This window comes from Helicoverpa zea, chromosome 28 (genome assembly GCF_022581195.2).
Source record: "Helicoverpa zea isolate HzStark_Cry1AcR chromosome 28, ilHelZeax1.1, whole genome shotgun sequence".
Lineage (NCBI taxonomy): Eukaryota > Metazoa > Arthropoda > Insecta > Lepidoptera > Noctuidae > Helicoverpa > Helicoverpa zea.
Window position 1 is genome coordinate 32,170 of NC_061479.1, and position 11,211 is coordinate 43,380.

The following is an 11,211-nucleotide window of genomic DNA, read 5'->3' on the forward strand; positions in this document are numbered from 1 at the left end:
CTAGAGTAGGCTTAGCAGCCCGCTCGGAGGGTAGGTGCCTTGTGGTAAGTGGCGAGTGGGCCGGTGATGCTGGACCCACAGGGAGCGCGTGATCTGCGTTTAAAGTCCGCCGAGGTATCCTCACCCTTCAGCCGCTCATGAACCTGTTGCCCTCTTGTTGCTATTCAGTGACTGATTCCCGAGGGCCCAGTAAGTGAGTTGGCGAGTCTCCACCTGCCATTTTTACGTGTGCAAACATTGTTATCGGCAGGTGCCATAGTTCCCATAGTCTTTCCACTCCTAGTCCACTAACATCCCATCACAATAGCCCAAGTAGTTTTCATCCATAGTTAGCAATAGTTTAGCACAGAACCGGGGATTGTCCTTGGGTACATTTCTGTAGTGTATACGGGGATAATCGTCGGTTTTGTGTCGCCATTTCATTAAAGTTGTCTCAAAAGGGCTTCAGCGTGTTGGCTTCGGCCCCACGTTCGCCTTCCAAAAATCCGGGACTCTATAGTCCCGAGGTCTGGTAGATACATACAAAATAATAATAATTATAATTTTGAAAATTCAAGTTTTTGTAAATCTTATATTTTCATTATGATAATGTTTTTGAGATAGTTGTCACTAATTTAATCTGTACTTCCTGCTGGGGCTTTCGGAGTGCGACTTTTACGCTTCATTTTCGGCAAGTTATTCGCCATTCTGTATGAACTTTTGTTACTTTATGAAAAAAACAGTTTTTCGACCAAAACTTTAAAATTATGCTCTATACTTACCTATAATTATATACCATTGGATAGCTCTCGCTGAGACGCTTCTTTTGACACCACTTTTATTTCGATATCTTTTACGAAACGTCAAAAAATCCCCCGCCCACCCACCTGGTGTGTACAGGGCAGGTAAGCTTTGACTCAAGGTCATATTGTGATTACCGCGTTTTGAATGAAATTTGTTTCGAAATGGCTTGTAGTTGCCAGTACAAACATCTTTTGTTCTAACATAACTCTAGTAGTCGTACCAGGGAGTGTCAATGCGAGTGTTTTGATATTAACTTTTCGATATGTCGACCCGACAAATGGTAAACAACAACAGTAGGTAGACACTTAAAAAGAACTAGCGGTTGCCCGCGACTTCGTCTGCGTGGGCAATAATGTTATTGCCAAAATACTACATATACCGTAGAAATTATATGCAATAAGTATATTGCTGAAATGCTGACCTAGGGAATTACTACTAATCAGCCGCACAGGTTGACCCATCAAGGTTGTGTTGTGGATGTGAGGCCATCACGGACTAGTAAAAAAAGTAAGGACTCCGCATCACCCTCAGCTTGGTATATAAAAAGTGACGCACCAAAATAAGCCAGCCAGAAAAGTGTGTGCGTGGAGGTTCGTATGTACACAGAGCTTTGTCTTACTTACAAAATAATAGAGTGCTTGCGTATTGTAGACGCAATGTTTAGTTTGTACCTAAATGAAAGATAGAATAGAATAGAATCATTTATTTGCCATAAACATGTGTAAACATACATACATTAGAACATTAGGTACAGGAGGATACATTGAGGAGGTTAGATATGCAGTCGCTCCTTGTGGCACACTGGTACTCAGCCGCATCCGGTTAGACTGAAAGCCGACCCCAACATGGTTGGGAAAATGCTCGGGGGATGATGAGTATTTACAATTCGACAATAGTGACTGCCGGCGGGTTGGGTCCGGCGCCGCTGGCGTCGTCCCCCCACAGCTCGACGCGGTAGTACAGGCCGCGGCCGCGCGCCGACACCAGCACCACGGTGATCTCGTTGCTGCCCAGCCCGTCCACGAAGGCCGGCGCTCCCCCCTGCGCCGCGCCCAGCTCCGTCATGATGACGGCGTTCACCTTGTGCGAGGCGCCCAGCCGGTAGTCCAACTGCATGATGACCACATCATCGTGAAGTGCGCTAGCTAATATGGTTTATATATTTTTTTTCATTTTGTACTTGATGTTTTATTTTCTAATAGAACTGGTTGTTGGAACCATGCATGGGCAGTTTGTTGATTTGTTCCACTATTTCTTCTTACCAGCGAAAACACAGGAAGTGCAGTAATGAAGGACGGGTGATTTGGGGACTCTATTTTACGAAATTGAACTTCAATAAGTGCGTATTCGCGGAGACAGAGGTGCACTACTTATTTATTCCTTTCCTTTAATAGTCCGATCACCCGACGAGACCACAATCCGAAACGATTGGAGAGAGATCAAGCGCAGACCCGAAATTCATATATTCGCCTGATTCGCCGAGCTGTTTTGTAAAAGTCCGAACCCCGAGCCGAAAATCGATCTCAGTGGCGTGCACTTGGAGAGGCCTATGTCCAGCAGTGGACTGCGATGGGCTGATGATGATGATAATGATGATGATGAACCCGAGAGCCCGTGCACAGCAGTCGCGGTAGTATGCGGTAGTTTGCATATAGGTGGAAAGTATCAGCCAGCAGGCCTTCAGGAAGCGAGTAAAATACGCTGTGAAAGCTAGTTTTGTATATTCTTAATTGTATTTCTTTCCATCAAGTTATTTATTAAAAATCTCATATAATACCATTTTGGTAGAAAACTTTTTTTTAAAGATTGACATAAATAATAATGTTGCCATAATACAACATCGTTCGGTCGAACTGTCAAAACCATTGTTTATGTAATTTCAAAATAAAAAAATTCCAAATTGTTTTTAGATTATTCTTATAAACTTATAATTTTCATTTAGAAGTAGTGCAACATATAAATTGCGATGGGCACCGTACACGCGAAGGTAAACTTTACTATTTACTACAACTGATAACTGACCAGAGATAAAGTGAGGTTATAAATCGTTCTGTAAATGAAGTCGAGTTTGAAGCGAATGTAATGGTTTGGATGTGTCTACTTAGTGTTCAGTAGCTCAGTACAATGCCGAGGGCGACGCCCAGTGCCGCCGCACAGCGCGGGAACACGAACTGACGATGTGTTCGTGCATTATATTTATAGTTGAACCTCTGTCTGTTACAGAAAAATTCTTACATACAAGCGATTAAACTTATCATTTAGCTAAGCAGTCTTGTAGGTCCAAGCACAGACAGGTCAGCGGCGTTCAGAGGCTATGGAATGTGTCAAGCATTCATGAGAATATCAAAACATGCAATGCTTTTGCGATCAAAATAAAGAACACCACAATATTGATATTGAATTTTAAGAAAGCAGCACATATTAACTCTTCACGAGCCTTTTTTTAACTGTCCCAATGTTGCACAGGCCTCCTCTCAGCTAAGCAGTGAGCATTATATCTCAAACATCTAAATACCACTGTCAATATTGAGTCTATCTGTTGTTTTGCTGAGTAGAGACAGAACATTGTGAATGGTTGTAACATGTGCACTTGCAGGCAGACTACGGCGACAGCATGGGCGAGGTGGGCGGGGCCGGGCTGTTTGAGTTCGAGGAGCCGCTGGAGATGGACGACGAGCCCATCTCCAAGCCCACCATCAAGCTCAACGGAGTGCGGGTAACTACACGTGCTCTCTGATACCTAGCTACAATACAATGCTGTGCTAGTCTTATGAGCAGTTTCACCTGTTACTGATAAAGTTTCGGATAGCCTATCAGCAAATTATCTGACATAACTTACTGACTTAACTTTTGATTGCACAGGTCTCAAATAGTAATATCTGCTAGAATTTATAAGCAGCCGTTATCTGGCAGATAACTAACTGACACTTTAGCGGTAACCAGAGAAACTGGGCTCAGTGTGTTTATAGAATGATATTGTAGTAGATGTTTATTTTGTTATTTTGAATTTATTGAATAATTTTGGTGTTTGTCAATGCAAGGAAAACATAGGTATTGAGAAGCATCTTCTTGCAGTGTGTTTGTATCTGTGTATGTAACAACGTTCACTTGCTGAGGCTGCACTCAAATCTGCAACAAAATTATATTCTAATTCTAAGTTAGGAGTTTTAGAATTGAATAGGAGTGCACATAGCTGCAGAATTATTTCAACAAAACAAGTGAAGATATGAACAGGAATAGTGAGTGTGTGCGTCACTAGATGCTGAGTGTGTTTGGAGATCACGACATACAAAGTGTGTCATACCCAATCGCATTAAATTACTGATTAATATATGTTGATTATCATAAAGAAAAAATAAAATTACCGAAAAATTTTAAAATGCTTTTTTTAACAAAAATTGTATTTACAATAAAAATATGCGAGAATTAGAACACCGTTTTCGGCAATTCTCCAAATTCTAAATCATGTACACGGAAAATGACTCCTCTGGCTAAACCACTGAATGGATTATGATATTTTTTTTACAATTCACCATAGAACATCATAAACTCCATAATGTAATGGCGTCCACGGCCGATTTCGGCCACGGCGGGCGACCCGGGAATCGAACCCGAGACCTCGAGAACAGCAGCCGCGCTTGCGACAACTAGACCAACGAGGAATCCATACATTGTTGTGGAATGTAAATAAATAATATGAATATGAATAAAGTATATGTGATAGGATTTAATGTGGTTGCGTATGACAGCCGACATGCGTGTAGCTATAACGTGTGTGTGTCTGCAGGTCATAGTGCCGGAGATCGTGTTCGCGCAAGTGAGTCTCTGCGGATATATTACTTGAATGGTGTTCATCCCACAGCGTGATCACTCCCCGGGAATGAACAATACTTGACTAACGTACATTATAACTAGGTTTAGTTTAACTAATATGTCGATAGTTTTGAAGCTGCCGATGTTCACAGGTGCCATGACGGGATAGAATGATGTCACACTCACATTGCAGTCATTGAAATAGTTTTGGTCGCATGAAATGGAATTATAAATAAATCATAGTTTGTTATCTTGCAATATCAAAGAATGAGTATCCTGCAAGTCCGCGCATGACATGTTCACTTCCTCACATTCTCCGTGTGCCATTACTTCAAGGGATTTCATTTTTTTTAAGAAAATCAAACTAGGTATCGTTTACAGCCCTAGCGTATTGAAATTAGTTTATGGCCATTCCCAGTTCAAAGTCAAATCATTGATTTCATTTGATCCTTTACAAGCAACACTTGGTTGGGTGGGAGGGGAGGGAGGTATCGTAGTGTTGTCCTGTAACGCTCGGTGTCCGCAGGCTCGCGTGGACCGCGTGCACGTGGACGGGCTGAACCGCACCAAGGACGACATCATCCGCAGCACCGTGGACGAGCTCTTCCACGCCACCGACTTCGAGGACGTCATCCTGCGCGCGCACAAGGTGACCACACGCCCTCAGCACGACCCGCTGTACCAACTGTACCTACTGTGACATATTATAGTGCATGAGCATTTGCTCAGACACAAGTGCACTCACTATTCCTTCACTCTCACAGCCCGATGGGACGGTAATACGATACGACCGGAGAAAGATCAGACGCAGGACTGACATTTACGGGCTCTATGATGCACGGGTGTATCAATTACCAACTTCCAGACTACGGGCTGCTTCGTGAAAGTTTCTAGAGATCTCGTGCTCAGCAGGCGCGCTTGCGACAGCTAGACCGACGGCTATAGCAGCTGTAGTGCAGTGACTAGGTGTCTGTGCGCAGGTGCGCCGCGCGCTGGACGCGATGGGCTGCTTCCGCGACATCGGCGTCTTCATCGACGTCTCCTCCGGACCCGACGCCACGCCAGAGGGACTCGAGGTATGTTCTCTTAACTAGTTCATCTAACATCTAACTATCACACATACACACTAGGTGGGACTCTTCTATTTCTACATGAACAAGTACACTCACCAACTCAAACACAATAAAATTATTCACTCGTTCAAATAAGTAATGACAAAATTAGAAAGCGAGCTAATTCTCATCACAGTGACACTCAGTGATGCACTCAATGACACACTCAGTGGCGCACTCAGTCGTATACTCAGTGACGTACTCAGTGAGACACTCAGTGACATGATGTTCTGTGTGCAGGTGACGTTCCAAGTGCGCGAGTTGTCGCGCATCGTGGGCGGCATCAACACCACGGTCAGCGAGAACGAAGGCAACCTCGTGCTCGGTGAGTGCTACAACTAGAGCTAACTGATAACCGTTATCGTAACATTCCCATTCTTTCATCATAATTGACCATTAGCCAGCGGCTTCACCCGCATCCCATGGGTACCTTCATAGGAACCCGGAAAAACAGTAGCCTTCCTCGATAAATGGGCTATCTAACACTGAAATAATTTTTCAAATCGGACCAGTACTTCCTGAGATGAGCTTGTTCAAACAAACTGTTCAGCCTTATAATATGAGTGTTAGTATAGACTGATCGTCACCGGCTCGTGGTCCGCAGGCGTGAAGATGCCGAACGTGCTGGGGCGCGGCGAGCGGCTGCAGGCGGAGTACAGCATGGGCTACCGCTCCTCCTCCAACTTCAGCGTCGCCGCCACCAAGCCCTTCCCGCACAAGCCGCTCGTGCCCGTGTGAGTACACGCACACACACACACAAACGCACTCAGTGACACACTCATACAGCATGGGCTACCGCTCCTCCTCAAACTTCAGCGTCGCCGCCACCAAGCCCTTCCCGCACAAGCCGCTCGTGCCCGTGTGAGTACACGCACACACACACACAAACGCACTCAGTGACACTCATACAGCATGGGCTACCGCTCCTCTTCCAACTTCAGCGTCGCCGCCACCAAGCCCTTCCCGCACAAGCCGCTCGTGCCCGTGTGAGTACACGCACACACACACACACACACGCACTCAGTGACACACTCATACAGCATGGGCTACCGCTCCTCCTCCAACTTCAGCGTGGCCGCCACCAAGCCCTTCCCGCACAAGCCGCTCGTGCCCGTGTGAGTACACGCGCACACACACACGCACTCAGTGACGCACTCAGTGCTACACTCAGTGCTACACTCACACACACAGTGACACATGCCCGTGTGTGTGCAGGATATCGACGTCGCTGTACCAGCAGAACCACGAGTACCCGTGGTCGGGCTACAAGCTGCTGGACCGCGGCCTGCTGCTTGATGTCGCCTTCAAGACTTCGCCCGCCGTGAGTAGCTGTCTATCGACCTCCCAATATTATAACTATCTCTTGATTTGCTTACTACAGATAGGAATTGGACAATACTTGCAAGGTGGTAATAACAAAATTCTCTAGAAAGCAAAACAATAGATAGATAGAATATTGGGAGTCAGAAGAATCGTAAACCCATGATCGGTGGTTGACTTATTTTTGAATCCTTCTTGTCTTTGTCTTCTTCTTCCTCCTGCCCTGTTCCCAATTTTACTTGGGGTCGGAGGAATATGTCATCCTCTTCCATTTTCCCCTGTCACTCGTCATACTGACACTCACTCCCTTCCTATTCATGTCATTTTTCAGGCAATCCATCCATCTTTTCTTAGGTCTTCCTCTTCCTCTCCATCCATCTAATTCATACTTAGCACACACTTTGTTGCATGCGTATCATCCCTCTTCATTACATGCCCATACCACGTCAATCTTCTATTTTCAGACTTCCTCTAATGTAATCATTCCTCACTTTATCCATTCTTGTAACAGCACACATCCATCTCAGCATTCTCATTTCTGCTACATGCACTCTCTTCTCAATGCCCAACACTCCGATCCATACAGGACGACAGGTTTTTGTAAACTTCATATAATGATTGCGCCACTTATCTTCTCTCAGCAATAATATAATGCATGGCACTTTGTACTGCGCGAATGGTTTAGCTGTAAGTGTTGTGGTTGTGACAGACTCGGCACAACGTGCAGTGGGAGGGACTCGTGCGCGACACGTCGGTGCTCAGCAAGACCACCAGCTTCAAGGTGCGCGAGAGCAGCGGTACGTACTACACACTGTTCCATTACTAGTCAGTAGCTATAACTTTTTCAGGGATTTGTTTTGTAAGAAAACACTTGTTTTATATAAAAAATAATAGTTTAAAAAACTAAAAAAACACGGTTTTGATTTTGATTCCAAACAGAGAGTCCGCCATCTTGGGGAGGCCGCCATGTTGGATTTGTAACGACGTTTCTCAGCTTGTCATGTATTTTCACTAAAACTCAGAGCGTGTGCAAAATTTCATCCTAATCGAGGACTGGGATATGGGTCAAACTAAGATTCAAAGATTTTCTTACAAGTTACAAGTGAAGCCAAAATAAGCGTCTTAAATAATAAAAAGAATGTCTATAGAGTTTCTTGTCGGCTCTTATCCATGAGACCCACTCCTTGAAACCGTCCAAATAGCTTGACGTTTCGAAAGAGCTCTCACAGTTCTACATGAAATAAATAAAAAAATGAGCTGGTGTTGATGCAGGTCCTCAGATGAAGTCGATCCTGCGTCACATCGTGTGCGTGGACCACCGCGACGAGCCGATCTTCCCGACGCGCGGCAGCTGGGTGCAGTTCACCAGCGAGCTGGCGGGGCTCGGCGGCGGCGTCGCCAGCCTCAAGACCGAGCTGCACGCGCAGGCCAACGCCACGCTGCTCGACGACGTCGTCAGTGCTCCACTACTTCACTAGTACTACAACACTCGAAGGCTTGCAATCTCACTGACTCACTCACTCAACACTCGCACACAGGTGCTGCAGCTGACGGGGGCGCTGGGCGTGCTGCACGACGTGTTCGGCACGGAGATCCCCGACCACTTCTACCTGGGCGGCCCCACCACGCTGCGCGGGTTCTCGCAGCGCGGCGTGGGCCCGCACCTGGACGGGCAGGCGACGGGCGGGCGCGTGTACTGGGCGGGCGGCCTGCACGTGTTCGCGCCGCTGCCCTTCCAGGCCGCGCGCTCCGGCCTCGGCGCGCTCTTCCGCTCGCACGTGTTCCTCAACGCGGGCTGTCTAGCCATGCCGGGTGAGTACAGTGTGTGTGTGTGTGTGTGTGTGTGAGCGGAGAGTGAGCGCGGGTGTCGTGCGGGGTCTGGGCGGGGGTGTGTGTGAGTGACTGGTGACGTGTCGCAGAGGGCGCGGGGCTGGCGGGGCTGGAGGCGCTGCGGGCGGCGCGGGTGTCGTGCGGGGCGGGGCGGGGGTGTGTGTGAGTGACTGGTGACGTGTCGCAGAGGGCGCGGGGCTGGCGGGGCTGGAGGCGCTGCGGGCGGCGCGGGTGTCGTGCGGGGCGGGGCGGGGGTGTGTGTGAGTGACTGGTGACGTGTCGCAGAGGGCGCGGGGCTGGCGGGGCTGGAGGCGCTGCGGGCGGCGCGGGTGTCGTGCGGGGCGGGGCGGGGGTGTGTGTGAGTGACTGGTGACGTGTCGCAGAGGGCGCGGGGCTGGCGGGGCTGGAGGCGCTGCGGGCGGCGCGGGTGTCGTGCGGGGCGGGGCGGGGGTGTGTGTGAGTGACTGGTGACGTGTCGCAGAGGGCGCGGGGCTGGCGGGGCTGGAGGCGCTGCGGGCGGCGCGGGTGTCGTGCGGGGCGGGGCGGGGGTGTGTGTGAGTGACTGGTGACGTGTCGCAGAGGGCGCGGGGCTGGCGGGGCTGGAGGCGCTGCGGGCGGCGCGGGTGTCGTGCGGGGCGGGGCGGGGGTGTGTGTGAGTGACTGGTGACGTGTCGCAGAGGGCGCGGGGCTGGCGGGGCTGGAGGCGCTGCGGGCGGCGCGGGTGTCGTGCGGGGCGGGGCGGGGGTGTGTGTGAGTGACTGGTGACGTGTCGCAGAGGGCGCGGGGCTGGCGGGGCTGGAGGCGCTGCGGGCGGCGCGGGTGTCGTGCGGGGCGGGGCGGGGGTGTGTGTGAGTGACTGGTGACGTGTCGCAGAGGGCGCGGGGCTGGCGGGGTTGGAGGCGCTGCGGGCGGCGCGGGTGTCGTGCGGGGCGGGGCGGGGGTGTGTGTGAGTGACTGGTGACGTGTCGCAGAGGGCGCGGGGCTGGCGGGGCTGGAGGCGCTGCGGGCGGCGCGGGTGTCGTGCGGGGCGGGGCGGGGGTGTGTGTGAGTGACTGGTGACGTGTCGCAGAGGGCGCGGGGCTGGCGGGGCTGGAGGCGCTGCGGGCGGCGCGGGTGTCGTGCGGGGCGGGGCGGGGGTGTGTGTGAGTGACTGGTGACGTGTCGCAGAGGGCGCGGGGCTGGCGGGGCTGGAGGCGCTGCGGGCGGCGCGGGTGTCGTGCGGGGCGGGGCGGGGGTGTGTGTGAGTGACTGGTGACGTGTCGCAGAGGGCGCGGGGCTGGCGGGGCTGGAGGCGCTGCGGGCGGCGCGGGTGTCGTGCGGGGCGGGGCGGGGGTGTGTGTGAGTGACTGGTGACGTGTCGCAGAGGGCGCGGGGCTGGCGGGGCTGGAGGCGCTGCGGGCGGCGGGGGTGTCGTGCGGGGCGGGGCGGGGGTGTGTGTGAGTGACTGGTGACGTGTCGCAGAGGGCGCGGGGCTGGCGGGGCTGGAGGCGCTGCGGGCGGCGCGGGTGTCGTGCGGGGCGGGGCGGGGGTGTGTGTGAGTGACTGGTGACGTGTCGCAGAGGGCGCGGGGCTGGCGGGGCTGGAGGCGCTGCGGGCGGCGCGGGTGTCGTGCGGGGCGGGGGTGTGCGTGCGGCTGGGGCGGGCGGCGCGGCTGGAGCTCAACTACGCGGTGCCGCTGCGCGCTCAGCAGCACGACGTGCACTCCGCCGGACTGCAGTTCGGCGTCGGCGCTAACTTCCTATAGGGTGAGTCACTCATATTCATTACACTCGCGGAATTTTATATTCATCGAAACCCTTATTTCAAGAATTTATTAAAGAAACATTTTTGTGTCACTTTTTGTTATTTGCATCATTTCATAAACTAACAATCAAGAAATAATAATGTTACTTCATTATATTAAAATTTCATAAAAATCGTCGAGATATTGTGCCATTATTCGTTAATACATAAAGGAGTTCCCCAGGGTTGTATACTTGGACAACTCCTAACATTTTGTTCATTACACTTTGAATCACCCTTGTTCACGACGTTGCTTCGTGAAACTAATGATTTGTTTGAATTATTTTCAGGATGAAGACAGCGTAAGCTAGAGCGAGTTTTTAAAGTAATTTGAGAAGTATGTAAATAGTAGCAACGTGAAGTAAATCGTAACATATTTATTGTTTGTTCGCCATAATGTGTCTGTCACACGTCGTGCGGAGCTCAACGCTCACATATAATAAACTGTTAAGTTTTCTAACACATGACTTTTATTATTACTTTTATGATATGCCTTGTACCCTCTGTATTCCTTACCCTCACACACAAATCACAGTAAGAATGAGAACATGAGTTTCTGACACTAGCGCCT

At 50.3% G+C, this 11,211-nt stretch overlaps 2 protein-coding genes across 4 annotated transcripts; one reads left to right on the plus strand and one right to left on the minus strand.

Annotated features, from left to right (window-relative positions):
• Positions 1 to 1,471: 1,471 nt before the first annotated feature.
• Positions 1,472 to 2,678, minus strand: LOC124643758. Its single transcript, XM_047182829.1, has one exon. The coding sequence runs from the start codon at positions 1,897 to 1,899 to the stop codon at positions 1,663 to 1,665; it is 237 nt and encodes a 78-aa protein (XP_047038785.1). The 5' UTR covers positions 1,900 to 2,678; the 3' UTR covers positions 1,472 to 1,662.
• LOC124643757 (sorting and assembly machinery component 50 homolog A-like) lies at positions 2,608 to 11,100 on the plus strand. 3 transcript variants are annotated; one of them, XM_047182825.1, is made up of 13 exons: positions 2,608 to 2,770; positions 3,380 to 3,499; positions 4,571 to 4,600; positions 5,123 to 5,245; positions 5,577 to 5,672; positions 5,949 to 6,033; positions 6,313 to 6,442; positions 6,924 to 7,029; positions 7,738 to 7,825; positions 8,301 to 8,482; positions 8,567 to 8,840; positions 10,418 to 10,603; positions 10,931 to 11,100. In XM_047182825.1, exons 1-12 carry the CDS (start codon positions 2,750 to 2,752, stop codon positions 10,600 to 10,602), a joined length of 1,440 nt encoding a protein of 479 aa, XP_047038781.1. In that variant the 5' UTR covers positions 2,608 to 2,749; the 3' UTR covers position 10,603; positions 10,931 to 11,100. The 3 variants fall into 3 exon arrangements, with proteins under 3 accessions (XP_047038781.1, XP_047038784.1, XP_047038783.1); XM_047182828.1 differs by lacking the exons at positions 10,418 to 10,603; positions 10,931 to 11,100 and adding an exon at positions 8,948 to 9,039; XM_047182827.1 differs by lacking the exon at positions 4,571 to 4,600 and having other exon boundaries at positions 2,609 to 2,770.
• Positions 11,101 to 11,211: the final 111 nt, after the last annotated feature.

What these genes read in the sequence shown, in the direction of transcription:
- LOC124643757 (XM_047182825.1), top strand. Translation starts at nt 2,750, where the DNA reads ATGGGCACCGTACACGCGAAG. An exon ending in CGGAGATCGTGTTCGCGCAA is followed by an intron (nt 4,601 to 5,122) that starts GTGAGTCTCTGC and finishes CGGTGTCCGCAG; the next exon opens with GCTCGCGTGGACCGCGTGCA. An exon ending in CCTTCAAGACTTCGCCCGCC is followed by an intron (nt 7,030 to 7,737) that starts GTGAGTAGCTGT and finishes TGGTTGTGACAG; the next exon opens with ACTCGGCACAACGTGCAGTG.
- LOC124643758 (XM_047182829.1), bottom strand. Translation starts at nt 1,899, where the DNA reads ATGCAGTTGGACTACCGGCTGGGCGCCTCGCACAAGGTGAACGCCGTC.